The sequence below is a fragment of the Peromyscus californicus genome, unplaced genomic scaffold (assembly GCF_007827085.1).
Source record: "Peromyscus californicus insignis strain IS unplaced genomic scaffold, ASM782708v3 Scaffold_1__1_contigs__length_55948999, whole genome shotgun sequence".
NCBI lineage: Eukaryota > Metazoa > Chordata > Mammalia > Rodentia > Cricetidae > Peromyscus > Peromyscus californicus.
The window spans coordinates 34950442-34973258 of NW_026294492.1; the positions used below are offsets into that span (position 1 = coordinate 34950442).

General features: G+C 42.9%; 1 protein-coding gene and 1 long non-coding RNA gene across 4 annotated transcripts in view; one reads left to right on the top strand and one right to left on the bottom strand.

The window, feature by feature from the left end:
- Prepl (prolyl endopeptidase like) overlaps positions 1-22817 on the bottom strand; it is a 35344-nt gene that overhangs the window by 9265 nt on the left and 3262 nt on the right. For 2 of the 3 annotated variants that reach the window (XM_052746456.1, XM_052746454.1), the window contains 7 exons: positions 14210-14332; positions 13105-13171; positions 12183-12389; positions 10127-10262; positions 7650-7866; positions 6964-7149; positions 1392-1589 (listed from right to left, as the gene is read on the bottom strand). In XM_052746456.1, coding sequence (XP_052602416.1) covers positions 1392-1589; positions 6964-7149; positions 7650-7866; positions 10127-10262; positions 12183-12389; positions 13105-13171; positions 14210-14284 — 1086 coding nt within the window. In that variant the 5' untranslated portion in view covers positions 14285-14332. The remainder of the gene's footprint in view (positions 1-1391; positions 1590-6963; positions 7150-7649; positions 7867-10126; positions 10263-12182; positions 12390-13104; positions 13172-14209; positions 14333-22817) is intronic. The other variant, XM_052746455.1, reaches the window with a different exon arrangement.
- Positions 2-12219, top strand: LOC128115598 (uncharacterized). The gene is made up of 3 exons (XR_008220221.1): positions 2-906; positions 5093-5143; positions 12108-12219. It is a non-coding gene; the product is annotated as an uncharacterized LOC128115598 (long non-coding RNA).

A 22817-nucleotide genomic window follows, 5' to 3' on the forward strand; every position in this document is an offset into this window, starting at 1 on the left:
GAATCAGTAGCACGTAAGGAAACATCTTTGCGGTTTGTTTCTTTGCCGTGGTGGGGATCGGGATATCTGCTGGGCAAAGGCTCTACCACGGAGCCAACCCCCCACGAAAGGAGAGTTTTAAAATGCTTAACCCCAGCTTCAAGTATCATGAAGGGCATTCCCCAGTACGCTACTTTCTGAACAGGACATCAGCTTTGTGAGGCTATGACATCTGTACACATAGCTCTGGATTTCAGCTACCCGCTGGTCTATAACGAGCCGGAAAAGAGCAGCAGGCCTGGCTTGAACACTGGCAGTTTCTCCCAGTAGGAAAATAACTCGAAAAGCACTCTTCATTGCCCAGTATTAGTTCTTGCAGGTCAAGCCAAAATGCCTATTTAGGTTGGAAATTTTGGTATAACATACTCTCTGTGCCTAAGGCTAGATATTGACAGTTCTTGTCTTTGAATAGTTACAAATAAGCTGGTTACGAAGTCCTACCGGCTTTATTTTCTGACCCCAGAAAATGTCACAGCACTCAACATTAGTACATGAACTCTCGCTCAGACCACACTGATGGCTCTCTGCATCCTTCAAAGGCCTATCTAACTATGAATCTAATTAAAATTGTTTATTTATTTTATACGTATGGGTGTTCTGTCTGCGTGTATGCTTGCATTACATGCGTGCAGTGCCCTTGGGGACCGGCAGGTGTCATAGTCCCTGGGGCTGGAGTGCAGGTGACTGTGAGCCAACATGTGGGTACTAGGAAGAGAAGATGGTTTTCTCGCTGAAGTAAACCCTGTCTTCTCTAACTTGTTTATGGTTGCGATGTTTTATCACAGCAGTAGAAGCCCTAACTAAGACAGATGTGCTCCCTGAAACAGCCCTGCTTCAGAAAAGACTGCCTGGATCTCGCCAGACTAGGTAAGGTCCCTTCACAACATTTCCGATGCACTCAACATGCTCCCTGTTGTGGCTGTCGGTGCATCATCAGCAACGATTTCTTCAGCCCCTGGCACTGTCTCCGCCACAGTGAAGCGCCATGGAGGCTCGGACTGTATTCGTCTGGTCTACTCCACTCAGCTACGTACCGCACTCTCAAAATTATTACCATCACTGTGTGCCAACTTTGACTCTTGACTCTTTTTATTAATTCAACTTTGCAACTCAAACATAAGCACGTGAAAGGAAGCCTAGCATGCAAGTCAGAGATAATTTAAGTCCACGTTAAAGTAAAAACGTGTATTAAAATTAAGAGGAAAAAAAATCTATGTATCCTAAAATCATCTGGATCTTTTATAGTATAAAGGATTTTCCAACAATAGTGCTGATGTGGCCCCGACTCTGAAGTCCCTGGCACGGTGCACTTGCAGTATCAGGGAGCAGAAAGCTGAGATCACAACACCTACCTTGCTTTTGGCTTCTATGCGTAGAACACGACTGGTCTTTGTAATCGGGTCTTCGTGTCCCGTTTCCTCGAACAGTTTGCCTTCTGCAAATTTATATGTGTAATATTTCGGAGGTCTTATTGGGGAGCAGAGCTGAAAGGGGCAGTTCTTTGGGTCAGAATTGGTGTCCATTATGAATCCACAGGCCCAAGGAGGGAGCTGAAGAACAAGCAATATTTTCACTAATTAATATTGAAGTTTCTGAGTCTGCTCCAAACAACACCACGTGGATATCTACTTTCTGTTATCACACGATACATCATTTGAGAATTACTTCATTGTGACAAAATAGATTTCAAGTGAACAAATCAAACCCTATATAAATTACCAATAAAGAAAAAATGCAAAAAAAAAAAAAAAAAAAAAGAAATGCAGGAAATGGGTTTATCATGACTCTAGATTTAAATGAAATTGCTCATATTTATTTGGGAATACAAACCTGGATGATAAAATAACCAAATGGCTAAGAATAAGAGCAAGTGAAATAACAGTCCTACCCCAGCAACAGCCCTCCGGTCCTGCTCTTACAGAGCCCCTCGAGTGAATGTTTTCAATGATTTTCCCACCAGTCCTTACCCCGCTGCCTGGACAGCCAGTGATGAGAGTTATTATTCCAGGGCTACAAACGGGCTCAGCAGCACTAAAGCATTTACAATTTGTTTCTAACTTTAGCTTCGAGGCGAACCATTGTGCAGAACAAAACCTTTCCAGGCACAATGACTCAGAGAGACTCGTAGCTATTATGCTCAAGATCCTTAACTTTAAGAAGAAAGGAAAGGAATCAAAATTCCTTTTCTTAGAGCAGCAGGGTCCAGCCTCAAGCCTTCCACTAACATCCCACTTACACCTTTTAAACAAGCCTGGTAAGGAGGTGGACAGAGTGCCCGGAAGGTACTGAGAGTAAGAATGTGAATGGAAAAGTGCCTTTCTTTTTCTGAGTAATTGTAGAAAGCAAATGCCTTCGAAAATCAGAGGTCTCGGCGCAACCTCACTGGCGGGCACTTCTGAAAAAGGGAAGAAGGGCTGTGAGCATCGAGATACAGACTCTCATTGCAGAAACCACAGCCAGAGAGCACCGTGGACAGGCACATTCCCCCAGGGAACCCAGGGTCTATTTCCAGGGAAACTAACAAGGACACACATTTGTGAAGGATCTCTACTTGTAAGAGCAAGCCTCATAATTGTCAGTGTAAGTATGAGATCCCTTGGCCCACAGGGGCACAAGGTTTTGTCCACCTTTCGGTAAAACTTAACTATGACCATGGAATACGTTGTTTTAGCTTTAGGACAACTGGTACCAACAGATCAAAGTTTGGGCTTTTCTAAAACTAAGAGACTAAGGTTAAAGCTTTAATCATAACAAGAACTGTTGCTAGGCTATGGACTCTGAAATCTGTCCAGGTAGTACAGAAGTATTAGCTGTCTCAAGGGCATCTTAAGCCATGGTTCCCACTGAGCTGTGTGATGGACTGAAAGAAATTTGGCCCAGAAATAGACTCTCCCACAAATAAAGCTGATGACAGCATCCAGCAAAACATTGCTTGGGCTTGGGGGTGGGGGTGATGTATGGCTTAGTGGCTGAGTTTGTCCAGTATGTTCAAGGCCCTGGCTCTGCCCTGTAGTATTACAATATAGCATTCTCAATTTACCTTCCAGGTATTACAATCAAATATTTTTCTTTTTTTTTTTTTGAAATAAAAAAATCAGAAAATACTGATGACATGATGACCAATGATAAGAAATAATACATGAAAACTTTAACATTTCCACCGTTGGAGATTGTGTTTAGAAAGATCTTTTGGTCAAGTGTCCACTAGGCATTGATGTTTTACATGGAAACATGTTATTAACTACTCACACTGGGGCTAAAGATTTTGTCCTTTATCTAAAGCATGGTCTACGGGTCTTTATCAGTGTTATCCAGCATCATGCAATGATAAAATTACGTTTAAGTAGTACATGGCACGTCCTCTCTTTGATGAGGACCTAGAAGAAGATTCGGGGCATAGCAGGTACCTATAGTTTGAAACAGGCCAGAGGGTGATGAGATAATCAATACAGCAGAAACCAAAGTCAGCATCTGTTGTGAAATGGCGTGTGTGTGTGTGTGTGTGTGTGTACCGTTAAATGAGAATACTTATTAAAAATAAGAAAAGGTCATATTTACTTCCAAGTCTGACTTAGTCTTTGGGGTTGGGATAACAGCTCAACTGGAAGAGTGATTGCTTAGCAGCTCAAAGCCTTCGGCTCAAAGCCTGGCACCACACAAAACCCGGTGTGGTGGGCCATGCCTGTAACCCCAGCACTGTTGGTTAAAAGGGTCAGCCAAGAAACCTACCCTGGCCCTGAAGCCAGAGCCAGTGAAAGAAACACACCCTGGCCCTGAGACCAGAGCCAGTGAAAGAAACACACCCTGGCCCTGAAGCCAGAGCCAGTGAAAGAAACACACCCTGGCCCTGAAACCAGAGCCAGTGAAAGAAACACTTTAGCCCTGAAACCAGAACCTAAGAAACACACCCTGGCCCTGAAACCAGAACCTAAGAAACACACCCTGGCCCTGAAACCAGAGCCAGTGAAAGAAACACACCCTGGCCCTGAGACCAGAGCCAGTGAAACACACCCTGGCCCTGAAACCAGAGCCAGTGAAACACATCCTGGCCCTGAAACCAGAACCTAAGAAACATACCCTGGCCCTGAAACCAGAGCCAGTGAAAGAAACACTTTAGCCCTGAAACCAGAACCTAAGAAACACACCCTGGCCCTGAAACCAGAGCCAAAGAAACACACTTTGGCCCTAGAATCAGAGCCAGGGAAAGAAATACACCCTGGCCCTGAAACTACAGCCAAAAGGCTAAAAAGGGCCAGTGAAAGATACACAGTTTGGCCCTGAAACCAGAGTCAAATCTGCCCCTGACCAACTAAACCAACCAATCCCTGAGCAGGAAAACTAATCAATCCCTGATCAGAAAACACTCTCCCTGGAGAAACTCCGCCCCTAAGAAACCCTATACAAGCCTCTCTGCCTGTTCAGTTGTGGCTCTCCTTTTCCACCCTGGTGGAGGCAGCCACTCTCCTGGACTCCTCCTTTCCAAATAAACCTCTTCCTTAAAAGAGTTTTGGGTGAAGATCTTCTTTTGCCTGCACTAAGCAGAAGAACCTTGCTGAGATGTTCCCTTGGGGGGGGGGGGGGTGCTGAGCAGAAAAAAGTAGTAACTTGTGGCCAGAGCCAGAGGAGACTGCTACATTTCTGCAGGGGCTTCCCCTTAGCAGAGTCAAAAAGAAGTAACACCGTGGGGGGGAGCGGAAGAAGAAACAATAGATTTGTAGAGCTCAGATATAAGGGCTCTAGATAATAGCTCTCTCTAGGAGAGGAGCAGGATTCCTACACCCGGCAGGGAGACCATCCCTTGCCACATCTCAGCCTCAGGTATAGCCTGACTTCCTGACAAGTCAGGATACTGTTCCCTCCAGAGCTGTAACACTCGCAAGGAGGGGGAGGCAGGAGGAACAGAGGTTCAAGGTCAGCCTGGGCTATACCAGCCCTTCAAGTCTAATCTTAGAGCAGAAAATCTCTACACGGCATTCCCAATTTTCTTGATATATATAATTGTAATACACACACTGCTAGAAATAACATATTTTTCCCATCCCTATTTCTATAGACCACAATGAGGATATACTGACAGATTTCCAATCAGAGCAGATGGAGACTGGTAAGTTTTAGGCCTCCTGAAGGCCTCTCCACCGCGTTGCATCAGACCAAATCAGGAAAAGCCCAGGTTTAAGGTGTAAAGCGCTCTGGGGAGATTCCCCTGCTGCCCCGCGCCCCCTAGCCCCCCAGAGGAGAAGGGGAGGAGACCAGAAAAACCACGAATCTGTTTTCTAGGATGCAGCTTATATAACCCCTGTGGGCGTGGTCTTGAGCCTCTCTGGGGGAGGAGCTGTGTTTGGCGGGCTCTGAAGGGGCGGGTTTGGGGAGGAGCTGTGTGAGGTGGAGCTCCCACTCAAACAGAGACTGTAAGCAAAGTCCTGAAGCGATGACCATTTTTATTTCAGGACACCTACACAGACATCTAAGAGACTCAATGTTAAACTTAGCATTCTGATTTTGAGGGAGCCGCTCCACGATTCTAATGGTTACAGGCTCCCATTATTTATTTGTATCCGTGTAACAATCCTGAGATTCATCTCCCTGGGTCCTGTTTGCTCCAATCTTTACTAATACAGTTGCCTAATAATCTCATGAAGTATAACTCCAGCACCTCAAACTAAACACTAACTGTTCCCTTCATTATAATTTATACACACCGGTCACATTTAAAAAGCATCACGTCCTAACTTCTTCCTCCAGAAATGTAATCTGCTTTAACAAAACAGATTTAAGAATCGGTTCCCTGAAGATACATGGACTTCAGCTTAGAGCTGTGTTTGCATGGCTTTCTCATTCTTGGATATGACATATTAAATTTCTATTTAATACTGCACATTAAATTCCTATTTATCCATTCTAGTTTCTCTATCCTACAAAAGCTTTTCTGAGCCATAAACTCTTCCGGTCCTGTAAGTTCTACATTTTATTTTTGAAATCTCTTATTAAAAACTAACTTATACTTATGCTTTGTATTTTGATGTTTGTCTAACACCATAAAACACTTAATTCATTAAGGCCAGATGTTTTATTCTACTGTTTTACTATTCCATGATGCTGTATATGACATTTTGCACACAGGAGTTCAATAAACAGCCATGGAGTTTGCAGGACAGTATTTTAATAGGAATTCTGACGATACCGGAGCATTATTTAAAAAGGCTTAAGCTGCTTGCTGGCTGATCCACTCAATAATTCTCTCCCTATCAGGCAGAGTCTGGCACCTTCTTCTCTTCAGGGCTTATAACCTTAATTCACTTAATGCTGCTTTCACAATGGATAATAAGGCTGCCATTCATTCATTCATTCATTCATTAGGTTCATTTCTGGAGGCATTTGTTCATGCCTTGGCAGCCACAGACAGTGTTAACTAGTTAGACATGCCATTGTCATGGAGACCACTGACACCCATGTACTGAAAGGAAGCAAGTATGTACCTCACGGATAAAAAACTAGCCAAGAGAGGCGATGCAGATACAAGCATGTGCTGGAAATACAGAGATATGATACTGCCCTTCTGGGGTTTGGCCTGGGCAAGCAGCCGTCAGTGGCTGGGTACTAGCTACCAAGTAGGTCTTGGTTATTGCCGCTCCACAGACTATAAGATCCCTGACCACAGAGCTATGTAAAAAGAAAAACACAATGACCCTTGACTCTATTTCTGAAGTCCATTGGTTTAAGTAAGACTGCATTAAAAACAAGGTCTCTCAAAGCATATAATATAAATACAATATAAATTATATTTATATTATATAAATCTAGACCTGATAAACAGTCAGAGTGCTAAAATCCATTTAAATTAAATTTCTTTTAGGAGAAGTACATGGCATTCCAATTTCGATGCTCTGTTAAGCTGAGCTGTGTTTCTGTTGCGGGTGGACGTACCTTTAGAGAGCGAACAGAGTCATCCGCCAGCCCGATGACATTAACATAGAGGAGGTTGCTGTGCTTGAGGAACAGGACACAGTGATCCTTAAACATGTCCATGTCTATGACCTTGGTATTTCTCTTCATTGTGAAGAACAGATCCCAGTTCATGATAGCAGGGGCGTCGGCTGCGGTCCGCATCAGCTGTACGAACAAGGTTAGAAGAGATCTAGGTGACAAGACACTAACTAAGGCTGCAGCCTTCAGGGATGAAATCACTGAAAAGGGACCACACTAGCTGTCACTAGGAAGTCTGGATCGGGGACAGAGTGTGAATGTCACCACTTTAGGCCAGGTTAGCACCTGGTGAGACAATCAACCAGTGGACAATGGATGCATTGGTATGCCTGCCTAGACTGATCCAACTGCCAACTCACCATCAGGACTTCAACTGTGCTCGGTTAGGCCAACCAAGTTTGGTTTTTACAACACAAACAGCACAGAATGTTTCATTTACATGCTTTAAATACAAGCATAGTAGGTAGACATGTTAGCTCTAAGGGAAGAGAAATAATGGAAGGGAAATGGGATTGACAAGGTACAGGAAGGCAGTGTCAATCACATGCTTAAACTCCTCCCCCATTCTCCCTTGTAGCAAGGAAGGTTGGCGATCCCAAATGGGAACGAGCAGAATGGAGAACTACCTTGAATTCTGTAGGTTCTCCAACATTAGTGAGGATGTATAATTCATCATCTCGATGTTCAACATAGTAAAGGACCCCATGGATCCTCTTCTGAATCAGTACTGGTGGGTCCCAAGGGCTCAGGCCGTCTATCAACCACACCTCGGAAGTCGTCTTGTTCATAATGTTGAGGGTGAGGAAACGGCTGTCTTTTGTAAGGTAGAGGAAAACAAAATAGCTAGAAAGGAAAGAAACAGGGTTTCGTTAAGTCACTACTGCCCTGGCTGCAGACGTGGGGTTTGGGCAGGAAAGTCCACTTTCCCCTTCTGGAATATTATCAGCTATGTGAGAGGTGAGCCTCAGATGACCCAACTATTTTATCTCCATACATATATTTGCATAAAGGGTACGTTTAGAAGTAGGAACGAGCCGGGTGGTGGTGGCGCACGCCTTTAATCCCAGCACTAGGGAGGCAGAGGCAGGCGGATCTCTGTGAGTTCGAGGCCAGCCTGGGCTACCAAGTGAGTTCCAGGAAAGGCGCAAAGCTACACAGAGAAACCCTGTCCCGAAAAACAAAACAAAACAAAACAAAACAAAACAAAAAAAAAAGAAGTAGGGAACGAGAGGCCGGGCGGGGATGACGCATGCCTTTAATCCCAGCACTCACGAGGCAGAGGCAGGCGGATCTCTGTGAGTTCGAGGCCAGCCTGTGCTACAGAGTGAGTTCCAGGAAAGGTGTAAAGCTACACAGAGAAACCCTGTCTCGAAAAACAAAAACAACAACAACAACAAAAAAGTAGGAACAAGATCTGAGCTATAAACCCTGGGAAACATTTGGAATCAATGGTGTCATCTGGAATGGCTGTCACTGTCCAATCCTTAAGCATCTCAGGTGGAATGTTACAATATACTAAAAACTGAACAAGAAATGTTTTTGGAGGGCTAGATGGATGACTCAGCCGTTAAGAACACTGGCCGCTCTTCCAGAGGACCTGGGTTCAATTCCCAGCAACCACATGGCAGCTCACAACTGGCTCTTAACTCCAATGTCCTCTCTTTGCCTCCGTGGTTACTGGGCATGCTTGTGCTACACAGACACACATGCGGGCAAAATACCCATACGACAAAATAAAATAAAATTTAACAAAGAAAGAAATGGTTTATACAAGGTCGATTTTACAAGCGTCTGTGAAGCAATACTAGAACTCTTCACAGGCTAAGCCTTGCAAGTGGAACAGGGGTTACTTCTAGCTAATTCTTTTTCTTTCTTCTTTTTTGTTTTCTTTTGGGCTTTTGAGACAAGGAAGGTCTCACTATTTTCTCTGGCTATCCTGGAACTTGCTCTGTAGACTAACCTGGCCTCAAACTCACAGAGATCCTCTTGCCTCTGCCTCCCAAGTGCTGGGATTAAAGGCCTGCACCACCATACCAGACTCTAATTCTCTTATTAGAAGAGTTAGGTTCCAACATAAAAGAGAAGCCATGGGTGAAGAGCTAAAGAACTGTCTATTTTGCTGTTTACTTCCCATACATCTTTAACTGTCTGTGTAAAACACATGGATTTGTTTTTGTTTTGTTTTGTTTTTCGAGACAGGGTTTCTCTGTGTAGCTTTGCGCCTTTCCTGGAACTCACTTGGTAGCCCAGGCTGGCCTTGAACTCACAGAGATCCGCCTGGCTCTGCCTCCCGAGTGCTGGGATTAAAGGCGTGCGCCACCACCGCCCGGCAACACATGGATTTGTAAAACATTACAGATGTACAACTAAAATTACTAAACTGTCAAGTGCCTGGTATGAGCAACCTACCAATATGACATATACAATACAGTCAAGGTTACTCTGAGTCTGTTGCACGGGATCCTTGGGTTTGCATCTTCCCTGCTTTTTAAAAGTTCAGTTCTGTTGTTGGTGAATAGTATTTCTGCCAGGTTAAAAAAAAAAATGTGTGTGATGGTGTGTGTGTGTGTGTGTGGGGGGCGCGTTAGGGAGGGATGGATGCTGACTATTCAATGACTTAAAAATCAGATTTTCTTTATTTAGCATAGGTCTTTCTCTTCAGAATCCACATTATGCAGTTTTCATCAGAATATATGGATTCTATGCTCTAGAAATAGAAATATTTGAAAACAAGGAGTGAATATTTAAAATGCATTGATCTTTAAGAATATATTAGCAGGCACTTCCTTGAACATGAGTTTAGGAGACATCCTCCCATCAAAACGACCAATTGTTTTTAAATAACCAACAACTGAAGTACTGTGAACAAAACTGATGGAAACCTTGGCTGACGGGAGCTCTCCAGGGCCATACTGATAACTTTTTCAGAATCAGGTATCCCAAAATGATAGAATTTGGCAAACTCTATAGATTAGTTCTAGAAGGTAGAGTAATAAAATACTAATTTTCTCCAGTTCTCGACACTTCAAGACAACCAGGTCAGTACTTTAGATAATGGGGGAGCCATTCTGGAGAAAAGAGAGTAACTGCAGTATTCCAGTACCTCGGGTCCTTTTCTGTGTAGAAACGCTCATTGCGTCTGTTTTCCCCGAATGTGGCTCGATACACGTCATGGCAGCGAAGGTTCCTTTGGAAGGTGTAGAACAAGACATCTTCATCTTCTTCATCCTTCACCCATTCTGAAAGGAATGGACGAAAGGAATTAGACACAGCTACCTGCATACTGCTTTTGAAAGGGTGTAGTACCCAAACGTTGAATGCCAAGTGGAGAAATGTGGAAGTCTGTCCCTGGAAATCTGCGTATAGCATAAACCTGTGTTTACACATAAGCAGAGAACATAAAACACCACTACTGTTCCAAGGTTTCCATTTCTTAGTGTACTCAAGCACCTAAAGAAGGACTCATATTCAGTGTTAAAGAAAGATATTGATAAAGTCGCATTTGCTTTTGGGAGATGGCTGCTTAACTGAAGAATCACTAATCCCTTTCTCTCCCACTGTGTTCAGTGTCTGCTTCCAGGGAATAGGGCAGCTGAAGCTACCAAACACATTTTAACAGGGGCTTTCCTTTCCCAGAACCTGTCAATGGAGATTTGCACACAATCACATCCTGACTGCCACCTGGCTGACAGTCATTGGGAAGTCATGACTATAGGATATGAACTCTGATCTTAGGGGTTGGATGCACAAATATATTTCTTATATATTTCTTATTTCATTATGGAGGGCCTGGGGAGAAACAGGGGTATCTGAGTCTGAACCTCTAGCACTCACATAAAAAGCTGTGCATGCATGCTTGTAACCCCAGGAATTGGGGGGCTGAGAGATGGAGCACAAGGGCTTGCTGGCTGGTCAGTCAGCCTAGCTAAAATGGGGAGCTTCTGGCTCAGTGACAGATCCTGTCTCAAAGCACTAAGGCAGGGGATATGGAGGAAGACACCAATGTCCTATCTGGCTGTCGCAGGAACAAGCATGGGCACCTACAGCTGGCTGCACACTCACATGCATGCAACACAGATGTAGACACAGACATACAGACACACAGACATGAAGAAGAGAGAGAGGGAGGGAGAGAGACAGAGACAGAGACAGAGAGACAGAGAGGATGGCTCACACACACGAAAGAATGCATTAGGTGGAATTTTTCAATTCAATGCCAAAGCATCTAATAAACCATTCAGAAAACCATGGCAATGTAAAGGGAAGACAAAGTGTGAACATGTTCAAGATGGTGAATGATAACATTCAAAGCTAGATCTACTACTAAAACTGTCGGTTTCCACTGACGTCAGCTCAACATGTTCCAGTTTCTAGGAGCGACTCTGAGAAACGCGCTATAATAGATCTCCATGATAACATGTAATAAAAAATCAGCCAAGTTTAAAGTGGTATAAAATATCAAGAAGCAACAACTGTAACATCTTAGTCTTCATCATAAACTGGTCAAGAATTACTACATATCCATATGGGACTTAGATGAGAAGTGTCTTAAAAAAGATAAGCACTACTTTATTTAAAGTGTGTGTTATTTATCAGCGACTGTATGAAGTGTGTGTGAATACAAGCATGTGTGGGTTGGGATGCAGATGTGAAGGCCAGAGGACAACTTTTGGGAACTGGCTGTCTCCTTTCACCATGAGTCCTGGGGATGAACATAGGCCAGGCTGTGTGGCCAGTGCTCTTACCCACAAAGCCTCTCGTCAGTTTATGAATTATTACTTTTAAATTTTCGTTTATGTATATGTGTGTGTCCGTTGAATCTTCTAAGAGTTAGCATTACAGGTGGTTGTGGGTTGCCCAACATGGGCACTGAAAACTGACCCTGGGTCCCCTACAAGAGTAATATACATGCTCCTAGCCACTGAGTCATCTCTCCCGTCCCCATGAGCACAATTTAAAAGTGACCCATTCAGATAGATAACTGAAGAAGGGAGTATTTCATAATACAAAATCCATAGGAATACGTGGAGTCCAGAGATAAATGGACCAGGCCCTGATCATTACCATCTCCTTCCCTACTGCAGGTGGGCCAAAGAGTTTCAGAAGTGCAAGGTGCTTGCTATGGCTGCCTTTTCAAGGGACTCGACTTGGCGGCTTACCAAAACTGGATACGTTCTGGAAAGAAGCTTCCATGGCAGGCTGATCACTGAGCTTCACAACTATGCAGGTGGATGTTTCAGAATCCTCGGTCCTTATCTTGGCAGCCACGTACTTCTCATCGGGAGCAACTCTGATAGAGTCAATGAAGGGCTGGTCCAACTTAAGTTCCTCCAGATTGAATAAAACTTCATAATTATCGCTGTCTGCTGTGTAAAGGAAGGTAGGAAAAGAGAACTCCACAACATATACTTGTAAAGAATTTAAAATTGTATCTTAATGTTTTACATTAATATTCCGAGGCCAAATACTGATGTCCTTCTACAGTCATTATTTAAAAATAGTTTACTCGATATTATTTTATTATAACCTATGAGCTACTGTGATAGTCTAGTCCAGTGGTTCTTAACCTTCCTAATGATGTGACCCTTTAATACAGTCACTCATGTTGTGGTGACCCCCAACCATAACATTATTTCATTGCTGCGTCATAACTGTAATTTTGCTATGTTATGAATCATAATATAAATATTTTTGGAGACAGAAGTTTGCCAAAGGGGTCGTGACCCACAGGCTGAGAACTGCTGGTCTAGTATTTACAGACTACAGCACTTACAAAGAGTATAAAAGACACACATAGTGTACGCGAGGTGCCTGCCTAGCACAGCACTGAGACACAGAACATACACAAAACATGCTCGATTCTGTCTTCACTCTCCCTGTTAATGCTTCAGAGCGTGGTTCTTAACACTATCTTAAGTCAACCCAGACATTAAGAACCAATCATTGAAAAAATTTAGAAATAATCTTTAAGAAATCTATTCTAATAGCTTTGAGCAACTACTATGAAGTTTCCTGCTAAAAATGTGAAACCTGAAAAGCCAGGTCATCATTAAAGGAGAATTGTGGTTTGCCCCAAATTACCTTCTTCGTCTTTGGAGCGAACCAGGCAGCAACCTTCTTGATAATAAACAAAACCGCCATGCTTAATCTGACAATGAAAAGAAATGTGACTTACTAATAATAACTTAATTATTTAATGGATGGCTACTTCAGATGAAGGGATGAGACCTATTATGATATATCATAAGAGGCAGATCTACTGAACTACATGAATGAATATGAAATGGACCATATTTACAACAAATAGCAAGAAACAGCTTCCCTACGTTCAGAATCGCTGGCGATTTCCAATATACAAATGCAAGGGCAAAGCAAAATCTATGCTCATTCACCTTAAGCCTGTACAGTGAGATGCCATTAACGATGTCAAGTGGCATCTTTAAGATAATCCAAAATGATAAAGATCAGTAAACTGTGGCTGGCTTGATATGCCAATCAACATTCCAGTATCCTTTCTTTTGAAATCACGGCCATCAACTGTGCAGTACTGATTTGATTTTACACAGAGTACACTGTGCTGTGACAAAGTGTACACACCGTGAATGCCAGTGGATTGACTTATTTGGTTTCAGGTGGCTTAAGACACCTTATATGAGTGGCATATTTGGAATCTGGAATTGTTACTGCTCTTTGTATTTGACTATGCATGTGATTTTCACTTCTAATCTCTGTTTTCCAGTCTTACTAAAGATCTTCGATCTCTGTTCAATTTATTTCAACTCAGTACTTATGACTGAAAATTATAAAGTGATTAACTGTATACTTCGCTTTATTAAAGCGAATTTCCTTTTATAAAAATGTAGACACAACATGTAAATACTTTTGAAATAATAGAGAAATGTATAGTTTTATATGTATCTCTTCTTGGAATCTCTACAAATTTACATTAGAGCTGTTGTTCTCCAACATCTACCCAGAATTCATCTATTACACTTCATGCTTTATCTTAAGTTTTAATTTTAAGGGCATTTTGTCTATTGTTTACAGTTGAAAATGCTCAGCACGCTGGAAAGGCTAAATGCAACAAGACTGTGATGTGACGTTAAGTCTATGAACTGTAAGGTAGCTTGTTTGCCTCTGAACCGACAACGCATCCGGTTCTCACAAGAGATGCAGCGCGGCTTACCTCGGCATTGATGATTTCGTATTCTTCTTGTGGCTGGGTTTCCAGTTTTGTTCTCACTTTTTCAAATGCATCCATGTTTTCAGAAAGGGATTTTTCGTTTTCTGGCTTAATAGGCAGAAGATCCTAGGAACATTTTTGGTGGTATGATCAAAAATTTTCAAACTCAGGGGGAAAGTCTTTGCTTCTTATAATTGTACTTTTCACACAGGTATTACATGAAATGTGCTCTTACAAATTTTGTTCCTTCTTAAGTGCATCAAAAAAGAACAAGACACTTGATGCATTATAACAAGTGTATGAGTCCTTAAGATACTTCTAAAAGCACTAAGAGGCCCTGACAACATCAGAAACATTACATACAGCTAAGGAGGAGAGAAAATGCTTTGAACTTTTACATATTTAATCAAGATGAGAGGTGGGGGGAAACCCTGTTGAGTTTCATAAGTACTGAAACACACCCTAAAAGGAGAAGATATCAGAGAGGAAGATACTTCTTAGCTAATAGGTGTTGGCTATCAATTTATTCATAGAACAGTTACAGAATTTATTCTACTTTATTACTACATTTTCTTATGTTGTTGGATAGTAACTACAAATATTAATAGAACTGTTTATCAGATCAGAAAGTTAAATAACAGCTTATAAGACAAGGCCTCCTTTTTTTTTGTTTTGTTTTGTTTTTTGAGACAGGGTTTTTCTGTGTAGCCCTGGCTGTCCTAGAACTTTCGTGTAGACCAAGCTGGCCTTGAACTCAGAGATCCGCCTGTCTCTGCCTCCAAGTGCTGGGATCAAAGGCGTGTGCCACCACCGCCCAGCTCCTCCCTTCCTGTTTAAGACACAGTTGATTATAGAAAAGAAAGGAAAAGCAAGGGGACGTAGGGACATTTAGTAGAGATGGAGAAGAAACCATAGAATTGCCCACTGTGCCTTGTTAGGGCAGTGAGGTGGGCATTCGGGGGCCTCCTGGTGAGCAGGGAAGGATTAGATGGATCAACACTTGGAAAAGGCTAAAACTGCCCAATTACAAAAACCTTCAAGAATTCAACACTCTACTGCTCTGCCTTGTTTAAACAAAAGAATTTCAGTCAAGATGCCGGATTCTTAGCTCTCTGCCAGGGATGCCAACTGAACAGAGATGGAGCCAGAGGCACTGAGCTGTGGGTGGGGACACCAGCAGCTGATAGATATTTACTGCCTGAGTACATTCATGGCAAGCTACCAATAATGTCGGGAACGTAAGCCACACATGAGTTTGTATCGTAAGTAGTTTACAACCTCAAAGTAAACACAGCAAAAACAGAAAAATTATCAAAACAGACTAAATGGACAACAATCATTTTCACAAAGTTGTTCTTTAAAAATTCGGGGGGGGGTGCTTTAATGGTTTGGATTAGATTTGAATTGTAATGTCAACTCTCAGGGTAACTTATAAAAATTATTGTGTATTTATTTATTTAGTGTTGGGGGCATGTGGAGGTCAGAGAGTAACTCGTGGGAGTCAGTTCTCTCCTTCACTGCATGGGACTGAGCTCAGGGCGCGTGTCTTGGCAGCAAGTGCCTTTACCCAATGAACCATCGCCTCGGCCTCTCAACTTCTACTCTCAATTCTGTATAGTTGATTTTTTTTTTTCTTTGTGGGTCTGTTTTCAGACAGAGTTTCCCTGTGTAACTCGAGGCTGGCCTTGAGCTTACAGAGATCCAGCTGCCTCTGCCTCCTGAGTGCTGGGATTAAAGGCGTGCACCATCAGTGCCTGGCGAAGAAACTTTCCTTTACAGATTAAAACTAGCTAATAAACGTGGAAAGTGTGACAGACTGATCATTTGAAGAGCTCTGGTGAAATGAACAGAGCTGGAACCATCAACAGAGTTAAACTCACTGGGCCAGAATAATGCACATCAGCCACACAGCACCAGTTACTGCTTACGGAAAGAATAATGTCCCTTTAGTGACGGAGACAACTGGCAGCTAATGTTTTAGCTAAAACAATCATTAACAGTGGGTCAAGCTGGCACTGTATCTCAATTAGAGAGGACCGAGAAACCCAAGAACAGAAGAAACTTAGTGTTTCAATAAAATTGCTTAACAAAGAAACCAAAGAGAGAAACAAGAAGATTAAAAAAAAAAAATCATTCCCCACCCCCAGAAACTCCCTAAAAAAGACAAATGTATGGTAAATGTCAAGGAAAAGACAAAGAATATTAGATATGAAAACCATGGTATAATTAGTTATACTAGATAGTAAAAACATTTTAAATATACTTTATTATTTGAGAACTTCCTACATTCACGTAACTGTCATCTTGATCATATTTATCCATCAGATCCACCTCCACTTCTCCAGTCCCTCCCAAGTTCATGTGCAACCCCCTGTTTGATACCCATTGACTCCACATCTCTGTGGCCCACGTACTCCTTAGTACGGGTGGCCATCCACTGGAACATGCTCCACCTAACACGGGCCACACCCTTAAAGAAAATGGGCTCTCCCTCCCTGCAAGCCATTAACTCTCATAGATCCTCAGTTGGGGAGAGGGCCTGGGAGTCCCTTGCCTCTCTACGTTATAATACTGACTGGCACTATAGTGACTGTGCGTTCATCAGTGCAGTGGTCCCCAAAATCGACTCGGGACATAAAACAGTTACATAAGGAAATAACCATACAGAAGGTAGTCAGTGTTTAAAAAATCGAAAGAAGATGCCAAGGCCAGATGCTTTCAAAGATACTTTTCTTGAACTAGATATGGTGGCATATGCCTATAATCTGAGCACACAGAAGGATGAAGCAGGAGGATTTTGAATTTGGGATAAGTCTAGGCTATACAGAGAAATCCTGTCTCAGCTATTCCCTCAGCCCCCCATAGTCACAGGGTAAAAAAAAATTCTCCTATTCAACTGTTTAAGAAAACAGGAAAACAGACAGAATGACTCAATTTACTTTATTAGGCTAATGTAATCGTGATACTAAGACGCAGTGACAACACATATTGGAGTCTCTTCCGACTGTCTACAACCCTCTGCAAAGGATGTCCCTCCTTCCATCCTACTTGAAGTACAAGTTCACATGCCATCCTATCCCGGAGTCCAACCCTTACCGTCTTATTAAGGTAGAATGTGCTTGCTTCCAGTCTCTGACCCCATTCTTTCTTTTTGTGTTCCCTCTTGTACTGATCTCTTACAACTCACTATTCCTTTTGTTTCATTTAGCCTAGGCTGGCCTTGAATGTCCCCTTATGCTATGTAGCTGAGGATGACCATTGTTGGACCAGCCTGACTCCATCTTAAGGATGAAAGCCATTTTGTTATAGGGTCACAAGGTCATATCTGTTTGCTGCAAAATTCAAGTCAATTGTACTTGAACCTGTTTCTGGAATTCGACAAGCTCCCCACCCTGTGGAGTTTGACTTACACTTTGAATGTATCCTGATAGACAAGATGTTCTGCCAAATAACTCTTAAGGGTTCAGCCAAGTTCCTATGTGACCAAAATTTCTCTGGAACTCCGCCCCCCCAACTCTTGAAAACCCCCTAGTCTTGCAGTTTTTTTGACTATATAAGCCCTACTCTTTCCTGTGTTTGAGGCTATATTTTCTCCCCCCCCCCCCCCCCCCGGAGCTGAGGACCGAACCCAGGGCCTTGCACTTGCTAGGCAAATGCTCTACCACTGAGCTAAATCCCCAGCCCCCAAGGCTATATTTTCGAATCCCACTTTAGGGGAGTCTGAAAATAGAGCCTGCTTAAATTGACTGAAGAACCTAGGCAATGGTCTTTACTCTCGTTTGGTGGGATTAGCCCTCCTGTCTCTCTCTCTTCAGGGCTGAGACTGCAGGAGTTGGGACCATGCCCAGCTATGCTGGTTGAACCCAGGGCTCCATGCACGCTAGGCAAACACCAACAGAGCTACATGCCTGGCCCTCACTAGATGATTATCTTTATTTTACAATGACATTTCTATTGAAGACACAGATTCAAACTCCATGAAGGCAGAGATCTTTGTCTTACTTCACTGATCTGATTAGCTAGAATAGCACTAGGCACAAAACCTAAGCAGGGAGAAGACAAGACTTTTGTGAGGGGGACAGTCTGAGCTTTCGGAAAATACTAGTGAGAAATTATGAGACTATTATAAGACAGAAGGAAAAGAACATTCACCCCCCCCTCCCCCCCCCACACTGCTGCCAAACAGGGGAAAAGAAAATCAATCTTGGGCTTGGTATTAGAGCTTTTACTTGACACTGAACAGACCCTTGGTTCAGCCTCCACCACCTCAAATCAGCATCGACACAAAAACCAATCTTAAAATGGGATCAACCTATTATTTCTAAAATGCACAAAACAAAAACACTCACAGTAATCATTCCAAGCAGCTATGTGACCAAGTGGGTTCTCCGTGAGAGTGACTGGGTGACCCATCACTGAAAAAGCCAACCAGTGTCATGATGAACCATTCTTTAGTCTTTGTTGATTTTTATATGTTTATTGTGAGTGTGCACATGTGTGGAAGTCAGGCAGCAATGTGTAAAAGTGAGTTCTCTCTTTCCACATCTGGCTTCTTGAGATTGAACCCAGGCCTTGCCCTGGGGTTTGGCAGTGGATGCCCTTAGCTGCCGAGCCTCCTCACTTAACCCCAAAAGATAAATCTTGAGGTCCTCTGAATAAACAGAAAATAATTTATAAATTTGAAAAATGCACTTAAACCTTAAAAAGAAATTTCCTCTACAGTTTCTGGTAGTTGTCTCACGTAAGACATTAAATCTGTAATTAACATACCTGAGATATATATATGTAAATTAAAATACAATGTTTTTATCATTTGTGAATTACTATCAAGCTTTAAAATTCTAATTATAGGGGCTGAGAGATGGCTCAGCGATTAAGAACACTCCTTACTCTTGCAGAAGACCTGGGTTCAATTTCTAGCATCCACATGACAGCTCACAACTGTCTGTAAATCCAGTTCCAGGGGATCTCAAACCCTCGTGTGGCCTCATGGACACCAGGCATGTATGTATGTGGTATTTTACTTGTACTGAAATGTGATTTTAATTGTATGTTAATAAATAAAGTTGCCTGGGGGTCAGAGCTATTAGAGCCATAGCTAGTGCGTGGCGGCGGTGGCGCACGCCTTTAAGGACCTGGAGGGCGGTACATTCAGGCAGTGACGAGGCAGTCACATGTTTGGGTTTACAACCAATGAGAAGGCAGAACAGCTAGAGTATATAAAGACATACACACAGGAAGTAGGCCTTTTTCGGAGAGCTCTCTTGGCTGAAGAGGATCCCTGAATCAGGAAGGGTGAGGCTCTTAGCTCTGACCTCTTGGCTTTCTTCTCTGAATCAGCTCTGTGTTTCTTATTTAATAAGACCGTTGGTTACATCCACATATGTAGGCAAACACTCATGTGTATAAAAATAAGTAAAGCTATAAAAAAGTAGGCCTACTTGAGGCATACAGTTGGTCCAGATGTGTGCTAGAATTTTGTGATTTTGAGTAAGTTAGTATGGTACATACCTTAAACTGTAGGGTATATTCTGTAATCAAATATGCTGAGATTTTTGAGCAGTGGTTCTCAAACTGGGGGTCATGACCCATTTGACAAAGCTCTATCTCCAAAAATATTTACATTCTGATTCCTTTTTTTTTTTTTTTGAGATAAGGCTTCTCTGTGTAACAGCCCTGACTGTCCTGGAACTTGCTTTGTAGACCAGGCTAGCCTCAAACTCACAGAGAGATCTGCCTGCCTCTGCCTCCCGTCCTGAGATTAAAGGCGTGCGCCACCACAGCCCAGCTACATTACAATTCATAACAGTAACAAAATTATAGTTATGAAGTAGCAACGAAGCAATCTTATGGTTGGTGGTCAGCACAACGTGAGGACTATGTTAACGGGTCGCAGCACCAGGACAGTTGAGAACCACCGTGTTAGAGTGAAACTTCTCATGTGGACCACAGAAGGGTCCCAGTAGCTTTGTGTCCATTTAGTTCAAGTTCTGTTTTAAGAAAACATTTGCAAGGACTTTAGCATTTAGAATCCAGACAGATGTTGGATCGTGTCAGTGGACCAAGGAATGGCCTGTGAACCGGAGGAAATGGAAGAGAAAATACAATGTGGAGAAATGACCAAGTGAAGCCGTCCCTGTCACGGAGTCCCACTCTCAATCCTCACAAAATTGCCAGACTACACTTTTCCCTAGCCTGAGATTTCCTTTACCGGCTCTCTTTTCTGCTCTCTTCTGACGATCTGAACCATTAGTTATCACTAGCAATTCTTAGAAACTGCAAATCATGGCTTCAGTGAGAAGCTGTCTGCTAACCTATTCAAGAGGCCAGAGCTGGGGGTGTGGCTCAGTGATAAAATACAGTATTTGTTAACCAACAGTGAGGTGCTAAGCTCCACACCAAGCCTTACAAAGACACCCCCCCCCCCCCCCCCCCCCCCGCCCCAAAGTACCTGGAAATCAAAAGACATAGACAAATGACACATTTAATGGAAGGATTTAAGTTCTCCCCCCCCCCCCATCCCCCAACACAGGGTTTCTCTGTGTAGCCCTGGCTGTCCTGGAACTCAGAGATCTGCCTGCATCTGGGTTTAAAGGCATGTGCCATCAAGCCCTGCTAAGTTCTTTCTTATCTTTTATAACTTGTTCAAATTGTCCTGAAGTTATTTATTGAGGGAAGAACAGTAGAAGAAGGGATGGAAGCTAAGGACACCCGGTCTCTGCTCTGACACTGTCCTTTGAGCACGGCAAATGTGAGTGTAATGGGATACATCTTACCATCTGGTGACGGCGCTATGGAAACTTCAGGCACTGGCCAGAAAAGGAAGTTACAACTAATGAATTAGCATTAGAGCAACAACACTTATCACCAAGGACCTCCAGTTTCTAAATATAGATACAGGGTCAGTGGTGGACAGGCATTGCATTTCAGCTACCTAAGGAACTTAAAAAAAACCAAAAACCAAAAAACCAACCAGACTTCTGGCTGAGTGATGCCTATAACCCCAGTTACTTGAGAGGCTGGGGCGAGAGGATTGTATGAACAAGAGTTCTGGTGAACACAGACCGTGCCTCAAAAATAAAGAAGAAACCAGATCCTTAAGCCTCAAGCAACAGACATTCTAATCAACAGAAATGGCTTGAGATCTAGAAATCTGCACTTTTAAAAAGCTCCCAGGATTGCTGACACACATCTAGATCGCAGAAGTTGGTACTGAAGAATCCCAAAGTTGTCTGGTAATTCGTGGCCAAGGTAACAAGGCATAGTGAGGTTTGTGTGTTGATTCTGCTTGTTTCTGAGTGAAGAAAGTGAGGAACCCTGACGAGTCCACAGCCACAGCAGTCCTGGCTCTCTTCCTTTCCATGTTTCTATACACATACTGTCTGTCCCCTCTTCTTCTTTAGTCAATTTACATAAGCAGCGGGTCTTTAAATAGACCTGCTAAAGGCCTTCTACTTTACAATAACCTGTAAGAGTGGACAAATTCAGAACTCAGACGAACCTGCCAAAAGAGAGAAATATGCATTTTTGTCCCCAGAGTATTTTCACACCTATGGGGTTATTTTTTTTTTTTTTTATTTTTTTATTTTTCGAGACAGGGTTTCTCTGTGTAGTTTTGGAGCCTGTCCTAGATCTCGCTCTGTAGCCCAGGCTGGCCTCGAACTCACAGAGATCCGCCTGGCTCTGCCTCCGAGGGCTGGGATTAAAAGCGCGCACCACTGCCAACCAGCCTTTATGCGGTTATGTTTAAAGAACTTCCTCAGGTCTCAGGGAGCATTGTGAATAAACACCCCAGCATTTGGATCATTTTGTTTGTCATGGAAGGAATGGTTGAAATACAAAAATGCAAGAAAGCAGAGCTACTCTGTCAGGGGAGGAAGCTCCTGAAAGAGCTAGTGTTTGCAGAGCTGCCGCCAGGCAGGTCAGTTTCGAGGAGCGGGAATGCATGACAGAATTAAAAGTTGCCTCAGAGACAAATGGCTTCAGCGACAACCTTAGCGTATGAGCTAATCTAGCAGCTGCTACTCTGGTGGTAACTCCTGCTTACTATTTATAAACCAAGACTGTAGCTAGAGTTTTCCTGCCTGGCTCACAGTCAGGACAAATCTCTCTCACCTGCCAGTCCCACAGCCACTCAGACCCGACCAAGTAAACACAGAGACTTATATTGGTTACAAACTGTATGGCCGTGGCAGACTTCTTGCTAACTGTTCTTACAGCTTAAATTAATCCATTTCCATTAATCTATACCTTGCCACATGGCTTGTGGCTTACCGGTACTTTACATCTTCCTTGTCCTGATGGCGGCTGGCAGTGTCTCCCTGACTCAGCCTTCCACTTCCCAGCTCTATTCTCCTCCTTGTCCCACCTATACTTCCTGCCTGGCCACTAACCAATCAGTGATTTATTCATTGACCAATCAGCAACACATTTGACATACAGACCATCCCACAGCACAAGACAAAATGACAAAATGTTCTAATCGTGGTGCAAAACGAGGCAACCAAAGGCACAGTGCAGTAGGTAAAATTTTACACTTTATGAGGATAAAGTACGGCAAGTCTACATTAAAAACCAAACCAAACAGAAAAGGAGGGTTGACAGTTTCTAA